The following is a 26,075-nucleotide window of genomic DNA, read 5'->3' as shown; positions in this document are numbered from 1 at the left end:
AGATTCCACTTGTTCATTGTTGATATATAGGAAAACAAATTGACTTTTCTATATTAATCTTGTATCCTACAACCTTGCTATTGGATATCATGTCATCTGAACAAAGATAGTTTTTTGTGTTCCTTTCCAATCTGTATACTTTTTCTTTCTTATTGCTTTGGCTGAGACTTCCAATATAATGTTGAAAAGCAGTGGTAAAAGGAAATCCTTGCCTTGTTCCTAATCTTATGGGAAATTTTCAGAGTTTCTCATCACTAAATATGTTAGCCATAGGTTTTGTTTTGTTTTTTTAATAGACAGTCTATTATGAACAGGTGTTGGAATTTGTCAAATGCTTTTTCTACTTTTATTGATATGGTCATGTGAATTTTCTTTTTTTAGCTTGTTGATGTGATGTATTATATTGATTTATTTTCAAATGTTGACCCAGTCTTGCATGCCTCAGCTAAATCCCACTTGTTGTGGTGTATACTTTTTTTCTTTTAAATAGATTGTTGAATTCAGTTTGTTAGTATTTTGTTGAGAATTTTTGCATCTATGTTGATGAGAGATACTGGCCTGTGATTTTCTTATCTTATAATGTCTTTGTTTTGGTGTTAGGGAAATGCTGGCCTTGTGGATGACTTAGAAAGTATTTCTTCTGGTTCTGTCCTACAAAAAGATTGTACCTAAGTGGTATAATTTTCTGCTTGAAATTTTGGTAGAATTCACCAGTGAACCCGTGTGAGGGTGGTGCTTTCTGTTTTAGAAGGTTCTTAATTACTGATCTAATTTCTTTAACAGATACATGCCACTTGGATTCTCCTTTTCTTTTGGTGTAAGTTTTGGCAATTATTGTTTTGCTCCATTTCATCCAGGCTGTTAGAATTGTTTCTAGTGTTGTGGGCATAGAATTGTTCCTAGTGTTCCTTTATTATTCTTTTAATGTCCATGTGAACAGAGATAGTTTTATGTGTTTCTTTCCAATCTGTTTACTTCTTATTGCTTGACTGGGACTTCCAGTATGACGTTGAAAAACAGTGGTAAGGGGACATCCTTGCCTTGTTCCTGATCTTAATGGGAATGTTAATGGGAATAATGATGTCCCTTCTTTCATTTTTGAGGCTAGTTGCTTTCACTCAGCAAAATGCTTTTGTGATTCATCCAAATTATTGTGTGATTCAGCAGTCTGTTCCTTTTAAAAATACTGAGTAATATTGCATTGTATGGTGTGCATACATACTGTTTGTTTATCCATTTATTCATTGAAAGTTATTTGGATTGTTTCATATGTCTATGGGATCGCAGAGTCAGGCATGACTGAAGCGACTTAGCAGCAGTAGCAGCAGCATACTTTTGAGAATTACAGATAGAGCTGCTATAAACATTTATGTATCAAGTTTTGTTTGAATATTAGTTTTTAGTTCTCATGGATAGATGGCTAGGAGTGGGATTGCTGGATCATATGATACGTGTATGTTTAACTTGGTTGAAAACTGCCATAGTTTTTCAGAGTTCCAGTACATATTACGTTCCTATCAGTAGTATGTCAGAGTTGTAGTGGTTCTGTGTCCTTTCCAGTAGTTAGAATTTTTTTAATGTTTATCATTTTAATAGGTAATATAGTGGTATCTCAGTGTAATTTAATTTGTACTTCCTTAATGGTTAGAGTGTTAAACATCTTTTCTTGTTCTTATTTTCCATTCTTATATCCTCTTTGGGCTTCCTTGGTGGCTCAGGTGGTAAAGAATCCGCATGCAATGCGGGAGACCTGGATCCGATCCCTGGGTTGGGAAGATGCCCTGGAAAAGGGAATGGCTACCCACTCCAGTATTCTTGCCTGGAGAATTCCATGGACAGAGTAACCTGGCAGGCTTCAGTCTTTGTGGTTGCAGAGTTGGAGACGACTGAGTGACTCACATATCCTTTTCAGTGACATCTTTATTCAGGGTTCACACATGTAAAAAAAGTTTGTTCTCCTGCTGTTGAATTTAGAAATTTCTTTATGTAGTCTTGATACAGTTCCTTATTGGGTGTGTGGTTTGCGAACATTTGCTTTCAGTGTAGATTGTCTTCTCCTTCTCTTGACAATGTCTACTACAGATCAGAAGATTTTACTTTTGATAGTCATTTTATCAGTTTTTGATTCTGTGGGTTTTGTTTTTAGTGTCATGTCTAAAAATTCTTTGCCTAATTCTAAGCTCAGGAAGATTTTGTTCTAAAAGCTTTTAGGTCTCTTATTAATGTTTAGATATAAGATCTGTTTTTAGTTACTTTTTATGCAAGATTTTAAGTCTTGGTTGGGGTTTGTTTGCATATAGATGTTGAGTTGTTACAATAACCTTTGTTGAAAGAACTAAAAAAGACTGTCATTTCCCTATAGTATTGCTTTTGCACCTGTGTGGAAAATCAAATAGTGACTTCTATGATTCTGTTTCTGAACTCAGTTTTCTAGTCCATTGATCTATATGTATGTCCATTTAGCAGTACTACATTGTTTTGATTACTGTAGCTTTATCATCAGTGTTAAAGTTGGATTCCTTCAGCTTTATTCTTTTTTATCCAAAATTGTTTTATCTTGTCTAGTTTCTGTGCTTTCTCATATAAATTTTAGAGTTTCCTCTGTGTTTACTAAAAATCTTTCTGGGATTTTGACTGTAATTGTATCAGTTTGGGGAGAATTGACTTCTTTACTAGGATGAGGCTGTCTATCCAGGAACGTGGGAGATCTCTTACTGTATTTAGATCTTGTTTGATTTCTTTCATCAGCATTTCTGGTTTTCAGCATGCAGATTCTATGCCTGTTTTGTTAGATTTTATACCTAAGTATTTAATTTGGAGCTTTTTAAAAAGTATTGTTTTTAAAACTTAGATTTCCAGTGTACGTTGCTAACAGTAGATGCTTGAATAATGTTTACATGTTGATCTTTTATCTTGTGTTTTTGCTGAGCTCACTAGTTGTAGGAGTGTTTTGGTAGATCCATTTGGGCTTCCCTGGTGGCTCAGATGGTTAAGAATCTGCCTGCAATGTGGGAGACTTGGGTTCCATACCTGGGTTGGGAAGATACCCTGGAGAAGGGAATGGCTACCCACTGCAGTCTTCCTGCCTGGAAAGTTCCATGGACAGAGGAACCTGGTGGGCTACAGTCCATGGGGTTGCAACGAGTCGGACACAACTGAGTGACTAACGCTTTCACTTTTTTTGATATTTTATGAAGATGATTAAGCTGTCTGAACACTAACAGTTTTATTTCTTCCTTTATGATTTGTATGCCTCATTTCTTCTTCTTCCCTTATTATACTGGGTGGGAACTCTCCAGTATGTTTTGCTCTAACAGTGTTGATAGTTCATATTTTCCAATCTGATGAAAAGCAGTCAGTCAGTATTAAGTTTGATGTTGTTTGTTGATTTTTGTAGATGCCCTTTATCAGGTTGGGGAAGATCTTGTCTACTTCTGGTTTTCTAAGAATTTTTTTTCATCAATACTTTTTATGAATCAATTGACATGATTATGTGTATTTTTCTCTTTTGATTATAGTATGATATTTTGCATTGAGTGATTTTAAAATATTGAACCAATCCTTCATTTTGGGTATAAGCTTTGCTTGATTGTGGTGTATCATTCTTTGTTGTTCAGTCACTAAGTCATGTCCAACTCTTTGTGACTCCATGAACTTCATTCAGCATGCAGGCTTTCCTGTCCTTCACGATCTCTTGGGGTTTGCTGAAATTCACTTCTCTTGAGTTGATGATGCTATCTAACTATCTCATTCTCTGCCGTCCCCTTCTTCTCTTGCCCTCAATCTTTCCCAGCATCAGGGTCTTTTCCAATGAGTCAGTTCTTTGCATCAGGTGGCCAAAGTATTGGAGCTTTGGCATCAGTCCTTCCAATGAATATTCATGGTTGGTTTCCTTTAGAGTTGACTGGTGTGATCTCCTTGTTGTCCCAGGGACTCTGAAGAGTCTTCTTCAGCATCACAGTTTGAAAGCATCAGTTCTTCAGTGCTTAGCCATCTTTATGTTCCAACTCTCATACCCATACATGACTACTGGAAAAACCATAGCTTGACTATAGGGACCTTTGTTGGCAAAGTGATGTCTTTGCTTTTTAATACACTCTCTAGGTTTGTCATAGCTTTTCTTCAAAGGAGTAAGCATCTTTTAATTTCACGGCTGCATGATGTACTCTGCATAGAAATTGAATAAGTAGGGTGACATACTGCCTTGATTTACTCCTTTCCCAGTTTTGAACCATCTGTTGTTTCATGTAAGGTTCTAGCTGTTGCTTTTTGACCCACATGCAGGTTTCTCAGGAGGCAGGGAAGGTGGTCTGGTATTCTAATCTCTTTTTAGAATTTTCCACAGTTTGTTGTGATCCATACAATCAAATTTTTTTGGCTCCAAAATCACTGCAGATGGTGATTGCAGCCATGAAATTTAAGACGCCTACTCCTTGGAAAGAAAGTTATGACCAACCTAGATAGCATGTTTAAAAGCGGAGACAACCCAGCAATCCCACTTCTGGGCATACACACCGAGGAAACCAGATCTGAAAGAGACACGTGCACCCCAATGTTCATCGCAGCACTGTTTATAATAGCCAGGACATGGAAGCAACCTAGATGCCCATCAGCAGATGAATGGATGAGGAAGCTGTGGTACATATACACCATGGAATATTACTCAGCCATTAAAAAGAATTCATTTGAATCAGTTCTAATGAGATGGATGAAACTGGAGCCCATTATACAGAGCGAAGTAAGCCAGAAAGATAAAGACCATTACATATGGAATTTAGAAAGATGGTAACGATAACCCTATATGCAAAACAGAAAAAGAGACTCAGATGTATAGAACAGACTTCTGAACTCTGTGGGAGAAGGCGAGGGTGGGATGTTTCAAGAGAACAGCATCGAAACATGTATATTATCTAGGGTGAAACAGATCACCAGCCCAGGTTGGATGCATGAGACAAGTGCTCGGGCCTGGTGCACTGGGAAGACCCAGAGGGATCGGGTGGAGAGGGAGTTGGGAGGGGGGACCGGGATGGGGAATACATGTAAATCCATGGCTAATTCATTTCAATGTATGACAAAAACCACTGCAATGTTGTAAAGTAATTAGCCTCCAACTAATAAAAATAAATGGAAAAAAAAAAAAAAAAGCAGAGACATTACTTTGCCAACAAAGGTCTGTGTAGTCAAGGCTATGGTTTTTCCAGTAGTCATGTATGGATGTGAGAGTTGTATGGTGAAGAAAGCTGAGTGCCAAAGAATTGATGCTTTTGAACTGTGGTGTTGGAGAAGACACTTGAGAGTCCCTTGGACTGCAAGACGATCCATCCAGTCCATTCTAAAGGAGATCAGTCCTGGGTGTTCATTGGAAGGACTGATGCTGAAGCTGAAACTCCCAATACTTTGGCCACCTCATGCGAAGAGTTGACTCATTGGAAAAGACCCTGATGCTGGGAGGGATTGGGGGCAGGAGGAGAAGGGGACGACAGAGGATGAGATGGCTGGATGGCATCACCGACTTGATGGACATGGGTTTGGGTAGACCCCAGGAGTTGGTGATGGACAGGGAGGCCTGGCGTGCTGCGATTCATGGGGTCGCAAAGAGTCGGACATGACTGAGCGACTAAACTGAACTGATACAATCAAAGGCTTTAACATAGTCAATCAGGCAGATGTAGATGTATTTCTGGAATATCCTTGTGTTGTCTATGATCCAGGAGATGCTGGCAATTTGATCTCTGGTTACTCTGCCTTTTCTAAACCCAGCTTGAACATCTGGAAGTTCTTGCTTCACATACTACTAAGCAGCTCCCTTTTCTGCTTCTGGAGTCAGAAATACAGGGCTTCTGTCTCTGTCAGTAACCCAGTGCCCAGAGGAAAGTGCTGAACTCATTGGTGGTTCATGGTCATTTGAATTATGCCTGTTGCTATGTACTTTTCAGAGTTCACAGGTAGTTGGTTAATGTATTCTGTTCAGATTTCATAGCTGCATTCATTGGGACAAACAGAATGGAATATGCTTACTCCATTTTACCTGAAATTAGAATATCCAGTGGTATTTCTTAAGAGTTATTTAAAAATGAGTGTGGGTAGGATTTTGATATACCTGAATTTGTTTTTGCATCCTATATGTTATGCTGTATATCCTACATGATGAGAAAAATTTGGTTAGGTGATGTCAGATGACGAGAAAGGTCTTTACCTAAGTAGACCTTAGGTCTCTACCTAAGTAGAAAGGTCTCTACTTATTAAGCTTCGTGTGAGAGACTTGGAAGAGAAAGGAGAACATTTGCTGCTAATTGCTTGGAATGGCCCAACTGCAGCTGCATATAGTAAGCTGCTGTTTATAGTGGAGTGTAGCATTCCACATGTGAACGGTTATCTTCTTTCCATGGAAGATACATGTTGAGAACCACTGACTTCCTGGTTAAAGCCCAAACTCTACTACGGCATTCAAGATTCCTTGCAAGCTGGTTTTCCTTACAGTTGATCTTTCTCTTCTAGCGTCCTCCTGGTGACTCCTAGTCACCTTGTTTTCAATCCATTTCACAGATTTCTGAATATGCTGGGGCCTTTTGCATTCCATGATTTTGCATGTGCCCTTTCTCTGTTGGTAGTTTCCTTCTCACTTTTTCCTTTTGATCAGCTATCCAGTTTAATAGTTCAGTAACTGATTTGTTCTGGAACCATTTTTTGCATTAGCTCTTTTTTACATGCTTTTATTTATTTTAATTGCAGTTGGTATGGAAGTCTGTCTTTGCACTAGACTGAATTCCTAGAGGGGAGGAGACTGATTTATCATCTCTTTTTATCCTTCTGTGGTAGAGCACCTGTGATGAATGTTGGACTGAGTCAGGGAAGTCTTCAGGGTACTCAGTGGTAAAAGGGATAAGGTGGCTGAAACTTGTGCTCAGCTGTGCCCGACTCTTCACCATCCTTTGGACGTAGCCCACCAGGCTCCTCTGTACTTTGGATTTCCCAGGCAAAAATACTGGAATGGGTTGCATTTCCTTCTCCAGGCAATCTTCCTGATCCAGGGATCAAACCTGTGTCTCCTGCATTGGCAGATGGATTCTTTACTACTGAGCCACCTGGGACGCCCCCTGGGTGGAACAGAGAATAGCTGAATTAGAAAAGAGAGTGGAGACAGGGACCAGTGTTGTGTAAATGGAACTAGGAGCTAACGTTGTGGGGGAAATGTTTTCTTCCTTTGAGCTTTGGATGTAATACTCAGATACTCTTTTTCCTGGTCTTTTAATTATATACAGTTTTTCTTTTTGGTAGGACAGTTTTTCCTATAGTCCTTTCTGTCCAGCGAGCCAGCTGCCACAAGGTTTTTCTGCCTTCTGTTGTCCAGATGTTCTTTTCAATTTGGATATATTTATTTACTTTTTCATATGAAAGAGGCATGCCGACAGCTGCACCAAGTGTTCTGTCCTAAGCCATCCAGACATTTGGATTTAGAGAAAAGTTAGATTTTGAAGTAAAAGCCAAGTAGCATGCAGACTTATGCAGTCATATATATATAGATGTATATATATTTACACACATACATACATACATATATATATATATTTTTTTCCCCCTCGCCCATTGCTGCTGTCAGATTGGGTACCTTTTTACCTCTGTCTTTATAGCATCCTGTCACAAATTCTTTCCAAAAGTAAAGACCTAATTCACTCTGAAATCTCTATGAGGTGAAATGAGCCTTTGTGCAGGCTCGAGTCCGTACCTTAGTACTTCCGTGCAGCTGGTAAGTTCACCGAAGTTACATGCTCTGGATGTTTTCTGCTGATGCCCACCTCGGACCTGGCAGAGTGTGCCAGACTCCCTGGAAGGGGCAGAACTCCGAAGGTGAGTCATGCTTCAGCTCAGCAGGCGACTTCATCTCCCCTGACATGCATCTACTTTCCCTACTGTTTGAATCTTCTTACCCTTCACTTTAGATTAGGTGTGTCAGTTCCAAGGAAGGTAGAAGATGGGTGACTCATCTCTGCTTCATTCCTGACACCCTTGCTCTGTTTATCTGAGTTTCTCTGAGTCTCTAGACTAAGTTCCCAGAGAAGCACTTCTCTGCTTTCATTCATTTCCTGGTCGCCTGGCCCAGTTACAGAGTCACAGGAGAATTCCCTGAATGGCAGACTCACTTTGGATTGGTAACTGTCAAGGTGAATTGTTAACCTTGGAATAGGAATTGAAAATAGTTTTTGGAGCTGCTTCAAAGGACTCCTGTCCTCTGGCGAAGAAGAGTTTTTTTTTTTTTCTTTTTTGCTCGTGAAAACTCTGAGCTCCCTGACGGCTTTTGATGATCGCTGCTTCATGTAAGGGAGCTAACTATAGAGTACCAGGAATTTTCAGGGGAGACGAGCATTGGGAAGGTTATTTTTGATACTCATCTGAAACTCTTTGGAAAGAAACCAACCAGTCATACGCTGTAAATCAAGGTTTTCATGCCCTTTGTGAACCCAGCCGCAACACTGGACAATTTGGGAAGTGGAATCTGAGGTTAGAAAGCCAGCTTTGGGAGCTCCTAGGAATGCACAGACACCAGGTAGAATGGATGCTATGAGAAAGATACTCACCGTTCAGATGCAGGAAGAGAGGAATGGTAACTGTGTTACCTGCTGCCAGGTTGCATTTGTGGCCATAGTAATTTAGGAGCTGGACGAGCATTTTCACATTTTTATTACAAATTAGATTCTGTGTAAGAAACTGTTGATGTTTTTCATGACAGTCTTAAAAAGAAGTTTTAACTATTTCATTTTAGAAAGCTATGTTGGTCCCTACTTTTGATTATTAAATTAAAATATACTGTATTTTCTGTGGTAAAAAACATACAAAATTTTAAAGGTCCTGACTTCTAATTGAGGCTGGTAGAAGGAGTCAGACTTCTATCTTCCCATTCCAAATTCCCAGGGAAGAGAAACAGTTAAAAAGAAAAATTCAAAAGAAAAAAAATATAACAAGCCAGAATTTTGTTGTAAAACAGAGTGGGGAGTATGGTCCTGGAAATGATGAGGGATTTCTGAAAGACAGAGAGCAGATGGAACTGTTCAATAGAAAACCACTGTCTGTAACACAGACAGGAGAGGATGGCTGTAAAAGACGGGAGCCTTTCCAGAAGAGAGAGATCCAGAGCAGGATCGGACCTGGGCAGCGGACAGGATGTCTGCTAAGGAAACATCATGATGGTCGTCCAGATGGTGATTCCTCATGCTGCGGGTCCACCTGCAGGGAGATGGCTGGCAGACTGGAGGGCCATGTCTCAGAGTTCTTTAGTAGTTAAAAAATACTAAGATAGATCTCTATGTATTGATAGAACATCTCTGAGACATTTTAAAGACTGAAAAAGAACATATCAAATGACATATGATATGAAAATACCATTAGTGTGGGACTTCCCTGGCGGTCCAGTGGTTAAAACTCCACGCTCCCAATGCAGGGTGCGATCCCTGATTGGGGAACTGAGATCCTGCATGCCACATTGCCTGGCCAAAAAAAAAAAAAAAAAAATCAACCCTATTAATGTTTAAACCACAACCTGCCCCCCCCCCCCCCCCCCGCCACCACACACACACACTAAAAAATAGTATATTCTTATATACTTTATATAAAAGCACAGACCAGGGGTTCTCAGCAGTGGCACTATTGGCATTTTGGGTTAAATGATTCTTCTTTATGGGTGGCTGTCCTGCTCAAGGTCTAATAGAATGTTTCCAAGTATCCTTGCCCTCTCCCCACTAGACAGCAGTAGCATCCTTCCATCCCACTATCGTGACCAGCAAAACTGTCTCCACTCGTTGCCAGCTGTGTCCTGCAGAACAAAGTTGCTCCCAGTTGAGATCCCTGGCATAGACAAAGGTCTAATCTTGCATCTTCACCTGAGAAGTGATAACTGGAGAGAAAAAATGTGATGGGGTTGCAGGTGCGGTAGGAAGAGTTGTTAGCTTAGCTTTGAACAAGAACAATGTTTTGGTGTTACATGTTGTTTAAAAAAAAAGAAAACTAAAAAAACTAAAACCCAAAGATGCCTTTGTTTCTTTGTAAGATCTCTTAAATTAAAAAATGATCAGTGATCAAAAGAAGAAATACAGATAGCTCACAAACATGAAAATATGCCCAAAGGCACTCATAATTAGAGAAATGCAAATTAAAAACCAGTCAGTAGTCATTTTTCTTCATTAGATTAAGCAACTTAGATCAGCAAGCAGTAAAAATGTTCAGTGGTGGTGTGGTGTGGGGAAGTTCATCTCTGTTCAGCATGTTAATAGACATAGGCTTTTAAGTATGTGGTTTATAGTGTTTACACTTTCAAATATTTTCCTCATAGAAATACGCGTAGAGAAATATGCATACATGTTGAGAGAATCCTTTTGCAGCTTGTAATATCTGCAAATGGGCCATAATATCAATTACTGGAGAAAAGGTTAAGTTATGGTTTACCCAGTTACTAGGAATGTTATATAGCAGTTAAGCAAATTGCAAGAATAATACATAGTGTGATGCAATTTATGGGAAGATAGTCTTAAGCTTAGTATAAGACCATACACTTTTATGTCTGCTATACATAATGAAAATAGCTAAGTCTGAAAGGACACATACAGAACCATTGACAGTTTCTTTCAGTGAAGGAAATAGGCCTGAGAAGCCTTAATGGGGATGAGAAGTTATGGTTATCTGTATTGCTTAAACTTTTAAATTTTCTGTCAAGCTATTCTTACATTACTTGGGATTAAAAAACTTGAAAACATCTAGATGACTCACTTGGCTGTGTAGTCTTATCAGTTAGCGGCACCTAAGAAGCAGTGGTGGTGGTGCTGGCCAAGCTGTAGGAGTTTTTGAGATCTTGTGGCACTGGTAACTATTGTATTTAAATTATTAGAACTGACATTTAACTGTTCATATGGTTTGGGAACACTTTAAGAAAAGTACACTGCTTACAATGGAGGGTATTTCTTAATTCTATTCCTAGACTCTCATTCTATCATTGTTTCAGAAATCTGTACTTAGAATTACACATGTATATGCAAGCTTTCATGACTAGAGTCTTAAATGAATGTGTGGTAGCTTTTCTTTAGTAAATGGAAAATGATTACAAGCTAGAGTTATGCCCACACTCTTATTATTGGTATTTTCTTTTTTGTGTTTTTCCTCCCATGTTGGATTTTTTCTTCTTGTTGTTTAGTCGCTAAGTCGTGTCCAACTCTTTGTGACCCCATGAACTGCAGCATGTGTGCCCATACGCACTTGTGTGTGTGTGTGTGTGTGTGTGTGTGTGTGTGTGTGTAGCGGACTATATAAGTTCTGAAACTATATTTTTTCACAATTGCTTGTCAGTGACAGCCTGCAAGTTGTGATGAATCTATAGTTTTTTAAAAGACTATAAAATTGCATACTTTATCACTTTATTAATTTTTAATTGTACAATTCAGTGGCATTGTGTGTTTACACCATTGTACAACCATCACTACTTTCTATTTCCAGAACTTTTCCCATTGAATCTCTATACATTTTGTAGAATCTATTTCCAGGTTGTCTTTTGTCTCCACAGCCAGGTGTTTGGCTGCTGATAATGGTTTTGTTTCCATCTTAGGGGCTTCTAGGCAGGTTTGTGAGCCTAGGCACACACACTCACATCTGTTAGGGATTTCTCTGAGTACATCTCCCTGAAAAGCTCTATCAATCTGCAATGAAAAAGTTTTATTGATACCTTGTGTGTGTACTGCATCTTACCAACTGTTACAGAGAGAATAAAGTAAAATTCTCTTGCATTCCCCAACATTCCCTGTCATTACGGTTAAGCCGCATGAAAGACTAGTCGTCTTCGGTTTGCCTTTCTTTTCTCGCCTCCCATTTGCTCTTCAACCCAGGGAGGTTTGGCTTCTGTTTCTGTTGTTCTAGTAAGTCCCCGAAGTTGCCAGAGATCTGGTTCATTGGCTCCAATAGCTATTCTAAATCCCTTTTCTCTGGTCTGTCTGAAGCATATAGCACTGGTTCCTTCTTCTTTGATGCTTATTACTTCCGTACCATTTTCATTCCTTCTCAGGCCTCTCTGCATTTGGTACAGTGTTTTTACTGCTGGAATGCCCTTCTCAGTTGGCTTCTGTCTCAGGAATCTTCTTTGTCAGGTGAATCTTAACTTTCTCTTTGTTGGTTAGTCATTAATCAAAAACTAATAGCATGCAGCACTGTGCTGTATACCAAAAGTATCTCATATGGATCTCACAGCACAGTGGATTTAAAATATTTTTATATGAAATTTCCTGATTTTATTTTATAATTTTATTGAATTATGGTATATTTTTTAGAGTTGTGCAACTCTCACCACTGTCCAGTTTTGGAACATAGCCATCACCCAGAAAGATCTCTTTGTGTCCATTTGCAGTCACTCTTGTTGCCACCTTCATCTCGGTAGTCACTGATACGCTTTCTGTCTGTAGTTTTGCATTTTCTAAAAATTTTCAAATACTTTGAATTATTTAATAGTGGGCCTTTTGTGTCTGGCTTTTTCACATAGAATAATGTTTTTGTGGTGGTTGTTCAGCTGCTAAGTCACGGCTCACTCTTTGCGACCCTATGGACTGCAGTGCACCAGGTTTCCCTGTCCTTCACCGTCTCCCAGAGTGTGTTCAAACTCATATCCATTGAGTCAGTGATGCCTTCCAACCATCTCATCCTCTGTCACCCCCTTCTTTCTCCTGCCTTTCCTAGCATCAGGGTTTCCTCCAGTGAGTCAGCTCTTAGCGTCACGTGGCCAAAGTAGTGGAACTTTAGCTTTAGCATCAGTCTTTCCAATGAATAGTCAGGGTTAATTTCCTTTAGGATTGACTGGTTTAATCTTCTTGCTGTCTAAGGAACTCTCAAATCTTCTCCAGCACCGCAATTCGAAGGCATCACTTCTTCAGTGCTCAACCTTTTTTATGGTCTAGCGCTCACATCTGCAAATGACTACTTGGACAAACCATAGCTTTTGAGTATACAGACCTTTGTCAACAAAGTGATGTGTCTGCTTTTTAATATGCTGTCTAGGTTTGTCATAGCTTTTCTTTCAAGGAGCAAGTGTCTTTTAATTTCATGGCTGCAGTCACCATCCACAGTGAGTTTTGGAGCCCAGGAAAATAAAATCTGCCACTGTTTCCACATTTTCCCATCTATTTGCCATGAAGTGATGGGACCAGATGCCACGATGTTTGTTTTTTGAATGTTCAGTTTTAAGCCAGCTTTTCCACTCTCCTGTTTCACCTTCATCAAGAGGTTCTTTAGTTCCTTTTCACTTTCTGCCATTAGAGTGGTATCATCTGCATATCCGAGGTTGTTATTTCTCCCGGCAGTCTTGATTCCAGCCTGTGGTTTATCTAGCTGGCAGTCTGCATGATGTACTTTGCATATAAGTTAAATAAGCCAGGTGACAATACACAGCCTTGACGTACTCCTATCCCAATTTTGGATGTTTTTGAGATTTATGTTACTACATGTATCAGTTTGTGGCCTTTTTTTTGGGCTGAGTAGTACTCTATTATATGAATCGAATATATTTTGCTTTGTCCATTTACCAGCTGCTGGCCATTTGGGTGGCTTCAGTTTTTGATACTATGAATAAGCCTGTTATGAACAATTGTGTACATGTGTTTGTATGGGCATATATCATCATTTCTCTTGGGTATCTGCTTAGGAGTGGCATTGCTGGGTCATTTGATAGCTGTACTTTCTAGGCACTAACAGCCTGTTTCCCAAAGCAGCTGCACCATTTTACATCCCACCAGCAGGGTGTGAGGGTTCTGGTTTCTCCTCATCCTCACCCATGTTTGTCATTATGTTTCTGATTATAGACTTTCTGTCTGGCGGGAAGTGGAATCGCATTGTTACTGATGGTGTCTTTGAAGAACCAAAGTTTTAAATTTTGATTAATTCTATCAGACTTTTTCCTTTATGGATCAGTCTTCAGGAGACTGACATCTGTGGAGTGTATCTCTTGAGCTTCTTTGACCTCTGTGTTCGGTTGGGTGTTTGAAGACGAGAGCAGGCAGTCAGGCTGCCTCTCCCAGCCCCACTTCCCTCCCTTGCTGCACTTCTCACAGGGGCTGCGTTCTTCTAGTTGTGACTGTGGGGTCCCCCGTGCCCCCCAGCTCTCTGTGTCCTTGGCGCTCTGAGCCCCTTCAGGGCTGTGACGGCCATGGCCTCCCGTTGTTGTCTGTCCCTGGAGCCCTTGTCCTCTCTTGGTTGTCAGGGAGCACCGGGTTGAGCTTCCTGCGTCACACAGCAAATGTCCCCGGCTCTGTTTTACCTCTGGTGATGTGTTTATTTCCACGCTACTCTCTCCGTTCATCTCCCCCTGTCCTTGTCCCACTGTGTCTTCAAGTCTGTTCTCTGTATCTGTGGAGAAGAAATATCTTTAACACTGCTTGTCTTCCTTATCTTTCTCATTCTCTGCTAGTTTAGCAGGTATTTAAAAAGCTTTCTTTCCCTAGACAGAGCTGGTCTAGTCTATTTTTTTTAGTTTCCTTTTTACCTTAGGTGCAATCTATTTGATAAGATTAGGGACCAAGCAGAGTTATCTTTTCATCATGTCTCAGGCATCTAATGGACTAATATGAAAATTTCCATTAACTCAAAGTTTTAAAATTCAGACATAATTTTTAACCTATCTATGGCCAAGCATTTAATTCTTGAAACAAAAAGTCAGTAAGGAAGATGCTTTTTTTTTCTGTCCCATAAATTTAAAAACACATCCTTGTTCTGCTAGATCGTTATTTGGAAAATAAAAGGCTTATCAATTTCCCCCTATTTAAAGAATCAAAAAATTTTCCAAGTGTTAGTCGCCGAATTGTGTCTTGACTCTTTGCAACCCTATAGACTGTAGCCCATCGGACTGCAGCTCATCAGACTGCTCTAAATGGAATTCTCTAGGCAAGAATACTGGAGTGGGTAGACATTCCCTTTTCCAGGGCATCTTCCCCACCCAGGTATTGAACCCAGGTCTCCTGTATTGCAGGCAGATTCTTACCTATATAAAAACTAAATGCTTGAGGAGGAAACTAATAATCTTTAAAATAAATAAAACCCCATTTGGAAACTTTTCTATTGGAAAAGTTTGTGAAGAGTAACTCCTTGACTTAGTACTTAAAATCTGATTTTCTATTTGAAACCTGCTGTCAGCAATATCCTGTTTAATTCACTAGTTCAGTTTCAGTTTTCCATTATTATATTTTCCTGTTACTATTGAAATATAAAAATGAAATTTATGTGTTTTCAGGGTATTGACATTTTTGAGACATAAATACATCTAGTCAGTGTGGGTGTTGCTGCTAAGTTATTCTTGAGAAGAGAGTCTGCACTGCTTGAATGCAGTTTGTTTTGTATTAATATTATGGGCTTCCCTAGTAGCTCAGCTGGTAAAGAATCGGCCTGGGAGACCCCGGTTCGATTCCTGGGTTGGGAAGATCTGCTGGAGAAGGGATGGGCTACCCACTCTGATATTCTTGGGCTTTCCTTGTGGCTCAGCTGGTAAAGAAAATGCTGCAATTTGGGAGACCTGGGTTCAATCCCTGGGTTGGGAAGATATGCTGGAGAAGGGAACAGCTTACCCACTCCAGTATTCTGGCCTGGAGAATTCCATAGACTGTATAGTTCATGGGGTTGCAAAGAGTCAGACACGACTGAGTGACTTTCACTTTGTATTGATATTATTAAGCCACAGAAATCACTTTAGTCATCTAGAACAATAGCAACCAAATTGAAATTGGGTTTTGAAAGTGTTTTAAACTGTTCTTTATTGGTTGGCTCGTAAGTATCTCCTTGGGCACTAAGGTGGCAGAATGTTCCTAGTTGTTTTTTTTCTCTCAAATGGTTTTACCACACATTTTTGCTAGTACTGAGCCTGTGCCAGACTGTGGACTTGAGATGCTAGTATATGCTTCTACCTTAAAGCAAGACTTGTTTCTGAGAAATAGAAGAAACTGACCAACCCTTTAGAAACAGCATGTTTTGCTTTTCTTTGTAAAGTCTACAGGCAGTTTTGACTTGCTTTTGATGTATTTATTTGAGTGTTTATTCAAACAATATTAATGATCTGCTAAAACATGTTAGGCTTTGAGCTAGACTCGCAGTATGTTTACATGTAAGAGTTTGTGCTAACATAGAAAGAGTGTCTATTTTGATGATAGTTGAAAAACAAAGGATGCAACATTATATATGCAGTTTGGTTACAGAAGTATATTTAGAGAAAAGCCTGAAAGTAAACAAGTCAAAATTTTATTAGGGTTCCCCTCCTTTTTAACGCATATTTATTGTAGAAAATTTGGACATACCAATACACATGGGTGCCTGTGTATATGTTTCAATCCTGCCCCCACCCCACCCCGCATCCCCATATAACCCTTAGTTGCCATATGGATTACTAAGATTGGAGAAGGTTTAATTTAGCATAGCCTTTTACCTCAAAGACAATGGCTTAACAGTGAAAGTTAAGTAGTCATTCAAATGTATCTATAAATTTAAAAGCTTGTAGCAATAAAACTATGCTGAGAGAGATTTTTTTAAAAAAAGGAATTTAAGACAACTTCTGCGTTGCAGGACCTTATGATCTGGTAAAGGAGAGTGTATAAATTTTAACAGGCGTAATCTGTAAAGCAGTCAAAATGACATTACTGGGCAGGAGGCGATGAAATGTTAAATTTTGTGTCAGGTACTGTTGAAGTTCAGATTACAGGAGATTCATCTGAAGACTCTGGTAGATGTGAAACCTGAAACACTGAGTAGTACCTGGAGGGAGAGGTTTAACTTTAAAAACTATTCCCACCTGACTTAGGCATTCTTTTTAAAGGATTGTTCAGTATTCAGTTTCTTTCTTATAAAGAAAACCCACAACCACAACTACAGCAACAGTATTGCTATTAATGGGGACTGACCTGGGCTGAAGGCAGTAGAAGAGTGGCCGTTCTGGTCTGAGAGGAGAAGAGCAAGTTGAAGTTGGGAATAAGCAAGGCGTATAGGAGAGCCTTGCTTTGAATTTGGGAATCTTTAGGATTCTTTTGTGAGCCCGGCTGCCTTTCCTCGAATATTATTAAAGAAACTGAACTGTGTGGATTTGAGTTATTTGATGTTAAGGTACTGATCTGTAAATCCCTTGAGTAGTAAGTATTTTTAACCTTTCAATACACCATACAGTTTTTTGCTTAGTTTGAAAATATTTAATTGACTTGATAAAGAGAACTCTGAAGTTTCTTAAAGATGACTTGGGTGGGTTGTTTTTGTTTTTTGGATAGATCTCATTTAAAACCAAGTGCTTCTTTAAAAACTACCTTACAGCTGGGGAATATAACTTAGCAATACCCAAATTTATTTTCCACCTTAGATTTTTTGGAAGAGGGTCATACATGCCCAGGTATATGGATGTGTTCCAGTTTTTAATGTCTGACTTGTAAAATAAATTTAAAGAGTTCCTTAACCTGGAAAACCGTTAGGAAAAGCCATTTCAAAACATTGTGAATCCCTTTCATCATTTTAAAAGAATAGATTGTTTTCAGAAGTCAGTAACTTACTCTACTCTGTATTGAATGCCTTGTGTTTCTTAAGCAAAAATAGGTTTGAAACACTTGTGGAGGGATTAGTCTTAAAAATGGAGCACATATTCTTAAATTTGGAGTTGATTTAGAACTTAATGCATGTATCGGTTCTTTCAGGATGAAAGGTTAAAATGCATGTGAGACTGTTTAAACAATTCTCAAGGTTTTCTGGCGCATGTGTGGTGGCATTGAACTCTTCAGTCCTGGGCTTCAGTTTGGGCCTGGCGCTGACTTGATGCTGTGCATGAACACTCACCCCATCCCTTCACTCAGTCCCTCTAATTATCTCCACTTCCTGGGGAGCCTGCTGAGAACTGGGCAGGGGTGCTTGTTATTAGTATATTAGGCTACCCTGGCCACATGTAACAGGGTAGTTTTTGATACGAGATTTATGTAGTGATGAACTGAATAGGAGGCTAAAGTTGTTTGCTGTGATTTTACCTAATGAAATTGGTGTGGAAATGATCGGGTTAGACAGTGAATTGGGCTTGTAATAAATGAAATCGTGGTTAACGCAGCCCCTGAGCTTATTTGCCACACTGTAGCTTCCTAGTGCATATTCAGAGAGAGAGCGCTGAAGATAGCAATGCACCCAGGTTGGCCGTTCTCTGTATCCTTGCAGGTGCAGGTAGTTCTGTTTGCTGGGAGGCCCTGTTAACGCAGAGATTTCTCTTCAGGTTCACGTGAAGATGGCGGATGAGGCTGTCTGCGTTGGCCCAGCTCCTACCGGTAAGAGCTACCTCAACATGGACGCCATCATGGATGCCGTCAGGAACAGCGGGGCCCAAGCTGTGAGTCCGAATGAGTCCATCTGCTGCGGCTGTTTCATATGCAGTGAGCGGGACGCTAGAGTTTGTATTTAAAAAAAAAAAAAAAAAGGGAAAAGAATGATCGAAAGTGCTGTTGCAGTTCATGTCACATGAGTGAAATGTGGCCGAATCCGCTACTGGGAGTCAGAGGCTTTGTGGCATCTGGCAGAGTCGGTCTCTGATCTCGCAGGGGGCTGTTGGGTTCAGCTTTCACACCAGGGAGCAGTTTCAGTTCATTTCCAAATTTGCTCGGAGAAGGAAAAAAAAAGAAATCCCGATTAGTTTTGAGTATTAACCCTTTCAGTGTGATAATAGTATTAAAATGTGTTTTATAAATAGGATCCAAAAGACCCTGTCTTAAATTCTGTTTTAATCATTCAGAAATTATCTGTGCCTCCTTATACTTACAGAAATAAAATGCAGTTGGTAATTATTTGGGTTTGGTGTCAATGGAATGTACATGATTTATGGGGAGAAATTGGCATTTCTCCCCATCCCTAATTCTGTGTGAATGGAGTGGCATCCAAGGAAAAATATAGTTTCTGATCGGCCATAGTGTTTTATTAATATTGTTGCTGTGTGTGTGTGTTTATCAGAGAACTAATTACATATAATGTTAAAAAAATAGGTTAATAGATAGGTAAATAGATAACTCTGCAGAGTTATCTAAAATTGGATAGAAACAGCCAATACCAGCAATTAGCCTGGAGTGCTCCAATTAGTGGGCACATTTCTTTTGGGGAAAAAAAAAAGTTTTAGTAAGATGCCTGTTTGAAGAAAAAACTGAATTCATGAGCCCCTGTTATAGATGTTATAATTTATTAGCAGAGTTACTGAAGGTAAAGCTCTGTTAACCTGTAAAGATAAAACTCTGTTAACTCTATAGTAAAAGTATAGATTTTCAGAATATAATCTTTAGTTAAATGTTTATATAAAATGAAATTGATGGAGTGAAACTCTTCTCATATGATGTAGTAGTGTAAATTACTCTGTACCATGTTCATAAAGCTTAGTTTAACATTTAAGAAATCTCAGATGTGAAGATACTTACGTGGCAGCCTGGATGGGAGGGGAGTTTGGGGGAGAGTGGATACGTGTATATGTATGGCTGAGTCTCTTTGCTGTCCACCTGAAACTATCACAACATTATTAATTGCCTATGCTCCAAAATAAAATAAAAAATTGAAAAAATAGATTAAAATTGAGTGAAAAAAGATCCTATTTTTTTATACCAAATTGATCATGTAATTGCAGAAAAAAAAAATAAACATTCAGGTAAATAAAGAAATCTCAAATGTATAGATACTTCTCGATTAGATTATGATATTGGCTCACTTAGAAATCTGACATGTAGCAGAATTATTTTCTTAGAAATATGTTTAATACTTATAATAGGGCGGCTAAATTTACGTTTGGTCACAACTACTTGGTTAGAACAGGATGGTAGAATTTAAGTTGTTGCTGTGTGGCTTATGAGAGAGGAGAGCAGGGAGAGGTTGTGACTGGCTGAGTGGGATGAGGAGGGAAAGAGGGGCAAATATTAGAAGAAAAATCCAGAGTATGGTGGAAAAAGTAAAGCCAAACGTTGATTTTAGTTAGGTTTGATGAAAACTGATCATTGGGTAGTGGCTCAGTATGTTCATATTATCAGGAATAAAATACATTCGTTGGTTTAATAGCCAGGGTGTTGGAAAGTAGCAGTTTTTTTCTGGTACTGTAAAGAAAGGGGAGTTAAAGAGTTTTTCGTCCATCTTGTGAAAGGTTTCCTTTAACATAACTCTTTGACCCACCAAGCTTATGACCAAAGTTGGTCTCAGGAAAAGTGGGGGAGTTTGGGTGGGGCTGTGTAGCATAGCCAAGTGCAAGTGGGCAGGAAGCTGTGTGTGAAGCTGGTCCTGACTGTGGTTAGGTCAGAAGCAGCGTGCTGCCAGTGACTTCTTGGCATTTGGGTTTGAACTCTGAAACTGAGTTGGAGCTATTCAGGATGTTAGAGAGGTCAATACAATACATGCATTAACATTCTCTTTGTTTTGCTTATTATAAAGCTTTTGCAAATTGATAAAAACTGAAAGTGCTTTTTGTTTTCATTTCTAAGGTACATCCAGGTTATGGATTTCTCTCAGAAAACAAAGAATTTGCCAAACGTTTGGTAAGTTTGTAATGAACGAGAAACTATTAGCTTACATTTCAGAAAGCAATGTGATGGTGTTGCTTTTGTAAATGTGGGTAATGGTGAGTTATAGACTTTTAATTGACCCAATGGTTCTTTGAAAATAGTTTGGGAAAAGTGAAGACTTGATTTTGTTATCTTAAGTCCTGATTTGAAGAGTAAAGATGGAAAAGTTGTAAGATCATCATTACAAATAATGAATGATACCTAGTTTATTACACATTGTGTGGACTTTGACTTTTAAATATTTCAGACTTTTAGCTAAATATGTCAGGGTGTCCAGTGATTTATTAGTTATTGCACCATAAGCAGGAATGTGAAGCCAGAAGTCAAATTCTGGTATTTGTCCCTTTTATTGCCTATTATGGCATTTAATGGAGAAGGCAATGGCAACCCACTCCAGTACTCTTGCCTGGAAAATCCCATGGACGGAGGAGCCTGGTAGGCTGCTGTCCATGGGGTCGCTAAGAGTGGGACATGACTGAGCGACTTCACTTTTGCTTTTCACTTTCATGCATTGGAGAAGGAAATGGCAACCCACTCCAGTGTTCTTGCCTGGAGAACCCCAGGGATGGGGGAGCCTGGTGGGCTGCCGTCTATGGGGTCACACAGAGTCGGACACGACTGAAGTGACTTAGCAGCAGCAGCGTGGCATTCAATATCAAATCTTACTACTGCTTCTTTATTGTGGGAAAAGTTTTTTTTTTTTTTTTTAAATGATTTGAGTATCCTGCTGATACCATCATCCTGACTAGGTATGTGAACCTTTATTTGCTATTAAACTGATTTTCTAAGTGTATTTATATCTACATTCACGATGGTACTGAAACCTTAGTTTTTGGGTACTAAAGTATGATATTGAATAATGTTTCAAGAAACTCATTAGGTATTAAGTTAACTTTAGTACATTGTACTTTGTTTCTGCAGTATGCTTATATTTTGTTCTTCTGTTGGTTCAAAATTATTTATGAATGCAATTACCATTTTGAAGATGTTATTTTTGTTCAGTTGCTAAGTCATATCTGACTCTGTGACCCCATGAACTACAGCATTCCGGGCTCCCCTGTCCTTCAGTTTGTGCAAATTCATGTCCATTGAGTCGATAATGCTATCTAGCCATCTCGTCTGCTGCTGCTCCCTTCTCCTTTGCCTTCAGCCTTTCCCAGCATCAGGGTCTTTTCAAACGAGTCAGTTGTTTACATCAGGTGGCCAAAATATTGGAGCTTCAGCTTCAGCATCAGTCCTTTCAATGAATATTCAGGGTTGATTTCCTTTAGGATGGACTGGTTTGATCTCCTTGCAGTCCCAGGGCCTCTCAAGAGTCTTCTCCAGCACCACAATCCAAAAGCATCAATTCTTCAGCAGTCAGCCTTCTTTATGGTCCAGCTCTCACATCTCTACATGAAAAACCATAGCATTGACTGTTTTCACTTAAAATTCATAAACTTAATTTGGACAAATCTGAAGATCATAGAGTTCTAGCTCAGAGCAATCTGTTTCAACCGGTTTACTTTATAGATTAAAAACTAAGGCCTAAAGAAGTTGTGACCTGAGCTCACAAAGATGGCTAATAGTAAGAAATGTTTGGAGAGGGCACGTGATGTATAGGTATCTGAGGGTCCAGATTGCCCAGGTTTTGTGCAGTATATCCACAGTTTCCTGTTTATCACTTTTTTTTACCTTGTTTGAAATTTTGGCTGAGGTTCTGTTATTATGTAAGAAAATGATTCGAATATATTTTAAATGTATTTGTACAATATGACATATTTAAGTTTGTATGAATGAGGAGTCTCTAAACTATGGTCCATAGGCCAAATGCAGCTGCGGTCTGTTTCTGTATTATAAATTAAGTTTTATTGTCACACAGCCTTGCAGAGATAACAGGTGAGTTGTCTGTGGCTGCTTCTGCTTTAGAACAGCAGAGTTGCAGAGCTGTAGTAAAGACTGAATGGCCTGCAAGTAAATATTTATGGTATGGCCCTTCATAGAAGAAGTTTGCCAGCTGCTGGTACAGATGAGTGAGTACCTGAGTCTGGGAGAAGTGAAATGCTAATATGTTCATTGATGCATTTATTCAGTCATTAAAAAGGGTTAGTTGATATCTTACGTTCAAGGCATTTAAGAAGGACATAAAATTGCATCAGATGTGTGTCCTGCTCATGAGCAGCTCACAGTCATGTTGTGAAAAGTACGTCAAGTACCCACGTGACTTCAGGGAGGAAAGTGTTATGAAGAAGTTCAGACTCTCTGTTAATGAGAATAAGATTGTGCCATTGGGCGTTTCATGTTAAGAGGAAAGAGGATAGAGTGTGTGACTACCCTCCTTTCTCATTTATTTTTCTATTTTTATCTCCTCCATTTTAATTTACCCATGCTTTGCCTCAGCCAAGCCAGACTGAGTGCTGTTCCCAAATGTGGCTGGCTCTCCCTGTCCCATCCTTATTACCACTGTCCTCAGTGGTCCCGCCTGTCCCCTTGCCCCACATTTCCAACTACGATCTCTCCTTGAAGGCACGGTTCATGTTGCCTCTACCAGAATAGTTTTCCATGTCCTTCTGGTGAGGACTAATCTCTTTCCTCTGTCTTCTAGAGCATTAACATTTAAAAAAAAATTTCTTACTTGGTATACCACCTTCCTATTATGTTAAAATTGTGTCTGTATTTTAGTCTCTTAAAATAAGAAACTGGGTCTTCTCATTCTTTGTTTCCCATTTGTTTTATCACCTGATGATTTCTGTGTAGTAAGTTCAATGAATGTTATGGAAAGATTCAGTAAATATTATTAGATGAAGAATCATAGAATAACCTGCAAGAAAACTTTCCTCCTATGACAGAAGGGGTGGTTTTGTAATGGGAAAGTGGAATTGCCGTGTGTTTTTATTCACCATAGAAAATATGTAGCTGATGATAACTAACCTCTTTTTGTACATCATGGCAAGATTCTTACTTGGGATATAATTTTCCTAGCATTAAAACTTTTCCTATTGAAGTGTGCCATTTAAATTATTCCTTTTGAAATGTCTGGCTATAGCTGGCAAATTCCATAAAAATAACAGAATGACAAAATTGCTTACTGATTTTGTTATGCATATCAACATTGTGTGGTTAGTGATGAGCCATTGAGATCTAACAGTTATTATCTCAAACTGGGTGTATTCTTGCATCTGTTTTCCAAGATAGTGGTAATAGACTACTATGTTGGTGACAACCTTTGGCAAGAAAGATGAGCAGAACGTGGAAAAGAAATGTTTAAGTTTAATTACTGTGGAGTTCCTTTTACTGTAATGGTGTGACTTATGTTTGAAGTTTAATCAAATGTGGAGGGCCCCCCCCCATTAATTTCTGGTTCTGTATTTGTTTTATTGCTGTTCCAAATCAACATAATATTTACTTTGTTGATAGAAAAGATATTTGTGTTTTATCATCTGATACATTGTTTTTAGTTTACAGCTTTGAATAAAATGGTTTCTTAAATTTTTTTCTGATTTATGCAATTTTTTTTGCTTTAGAAAGTACCATGAATCAAATGTCAAAAGCATTCTAAATGTTATACATATGTTTTACAAGGCTAATTATTCTTTATGCTTAACTTACAGGAAGTGGGATCAGATTATAGAATATCCCTACTGTATATAATTTAAACAAAATCTTGTTTCAGCCCCTGAAAGAGTGGTTTAAAGATTAAGTGAGATTTAAAGATATTTCCTGGGGCTTCTCAGGTGGCGCAGTTGGTAAAGAATCTGCCTGCCAATGCAAGAGATGCAGGTTTGATCCCTGGGTAGGGAAGATCCCCTGGAGAAGGAAGTGGTAACCCATTCCAGTATTTTTGCCTGGGAAATCCCATGGACAGAGTCATGTCTGACTTTTTTTGACCCCATGGACTGCAGCAAGCCTGGTCTTTGTGCAGCCTTTATTCACAATAGTGAATCCTTACTATTTCCGGAGTTTGCCGGAGTTTATGTCCATTGAGTTATTATCAAATAGGATAAAAAGTGGTTGCGCATGCTTCCTCCCCACCCACAAGCCGTTTATATGCTGTGGTATCATTATCTAAAGTTTAGATGAAGACTCTGAATCTGAAATGAAATTATTTTCCTCATCTTATACTAGTAGGTTGTCATTTCTTTTGATTAAAGTCCATTGTGTTTTCAAGCCCTGGGATTCGAAAAAGCTGAAGTTCAACTGCACACCTTTATACAGAAAACTTAAATTTAACCAGAAACCACAATGAGAAAATAAGCAGATTTTTAATGTTGTAACAAATAATTATCTGTTATTAATCATTTAGGGCCTTAAGAATCTGCTGTGCTTTTAGGTTATCAAAGAAACATAAAGTTGTATTCAAATGTGTTAATATTATGAGTGCTTACTTGTACTAGAGTATTCTTTGGAAAACTAACTCATAATAACTTAAAACGGTAAGTTTAACTAATGATAGCCTTATTTTACTCATTCTCGTGCCACTTTTACTTTGAAGTTTTCATTAAAAAGTTATAAAGTTTATTTTAGTTATGAAAATTATATTAAAAAATTAATAGATACTAGATGTCTGTTCACATTTTATTTCAGAATTTTCCATTGTCAACCGCCAGTTAGTTAATGGTTAATAATAATCTTTGCCTCTATATATATGATCCTCTACTCATATAAACCAAATATTTTGCTTATTTTGAGATTAAATCACTAGCTTATGGTTTATACTTCTTTTCTTGACAAACTTTATATAATTTTCAGTCTTGCCAAGTTTCTGGGTGAGTTTTAGATCACTAAGTCTAGAATTTGTTGACTGAGTTAATGAATAAAGCAATAGCTTAATAGCTTGTTTTTTTTTTAAACCACCAGAGATCTTATTTTCACTCTTCAGAAACTGAAATAATGATTCACAAATCTTAACTGAAGTGGACCACATTTACGATAATGTTTTGCACAACATTTTTAGCCGATGAAGTGTAAAAATTTCATGTTTGTCTTAGCTTTTCGGTCCCTGAGGTATTAAAAGTGGTGACAGGGCTGCTCTGTTACTGTTTTGCAGCTAGCTCTTTTAATTGATGTTGAATTGTGGCTTTCCATGCACACAGGGTTCAGTAAAAAGGTTGCAGTCGTCTAGTGAGCATTTTTCCTTTAATGTGCTCATTAGTGATGGCAAGTCCAGGTTTCAGCACACGTCAGTAATTTACATTTCATTGCTGAGTGGCTGCGCTTGTTCCAGAGTTGTTTCTAAGCCCAATGAATATATATTGGGAATAAACAGAGTAGAAGAATTGAAAGCCAAATACCCTGCCAGGCCTTTCAGTTGGTTCTGAAGCTTCCAGTGGATCTCTGATTAGCAATGCATGAAGCAGGATGGAAATGCAAAGATGAGGCCTGCAGAAGTTGTCACAGGTAGGCCACTCCCTTAAATCCCCTTTTTGTGACCACCTTTCCATTTCATCTTCCTCAGGTTCTTCTTTCATGGCAGACTTGCTGTCAAAGTGCAGATACTCTGTTAGAGCTCAGAAGTGAACAGCAGAGGATCGACCTGGTTCCTTTACCCCTTTT

General features: G+C 38.8%; 1 protein-coding gene across 1 annotated transcript in view; it reads left to right on the top strand.

Annotated features, from left to right (window-relative positions):
- PCCA (propionyl-CoA carboxylase subunit alpha) overlaps positions 1-26,075 on the top strand; it is a 337,509-nt gene that overhangs the window by 32,982 nt on the left and 278,452 nt on the right. The window contains exons 5-6 of the mRNA XM_020898588.2: positions 18,236-18,349; positions 20,463-20,516. Coding sequence (XP_020754247.1) covers positions 18,236-18,349; positions 20,463-20,516 — 168 coding nt within the window. The remainder of the gene's footprint in view (positions 1-18,235; positions 18,350-20,462; positions 20,517-26,075) is intronic.

The sequence above is a fragment of the Odocoileus virginianus genome, chromosome 8 (genome assembly GCF_023699985.2).
Source record: "Odocoileus virginianus isolate 20LAN1187 ecotype Illinois chromosome 8, Ovbor_1.2, whole genome shotgun sequence".
NCBI classification, from domain to species: domain Eukaryota; kingdom Metazoa; phylum Chordata; class Mammalia; order Artiodactyla; family Cervidae; genus Odocoileus; species Odocoileus virginianus.
Note: the sequence above shows the minus strand (reverse complement) of the source record. Positions and strands in the feature narration are given on the sequence as shown.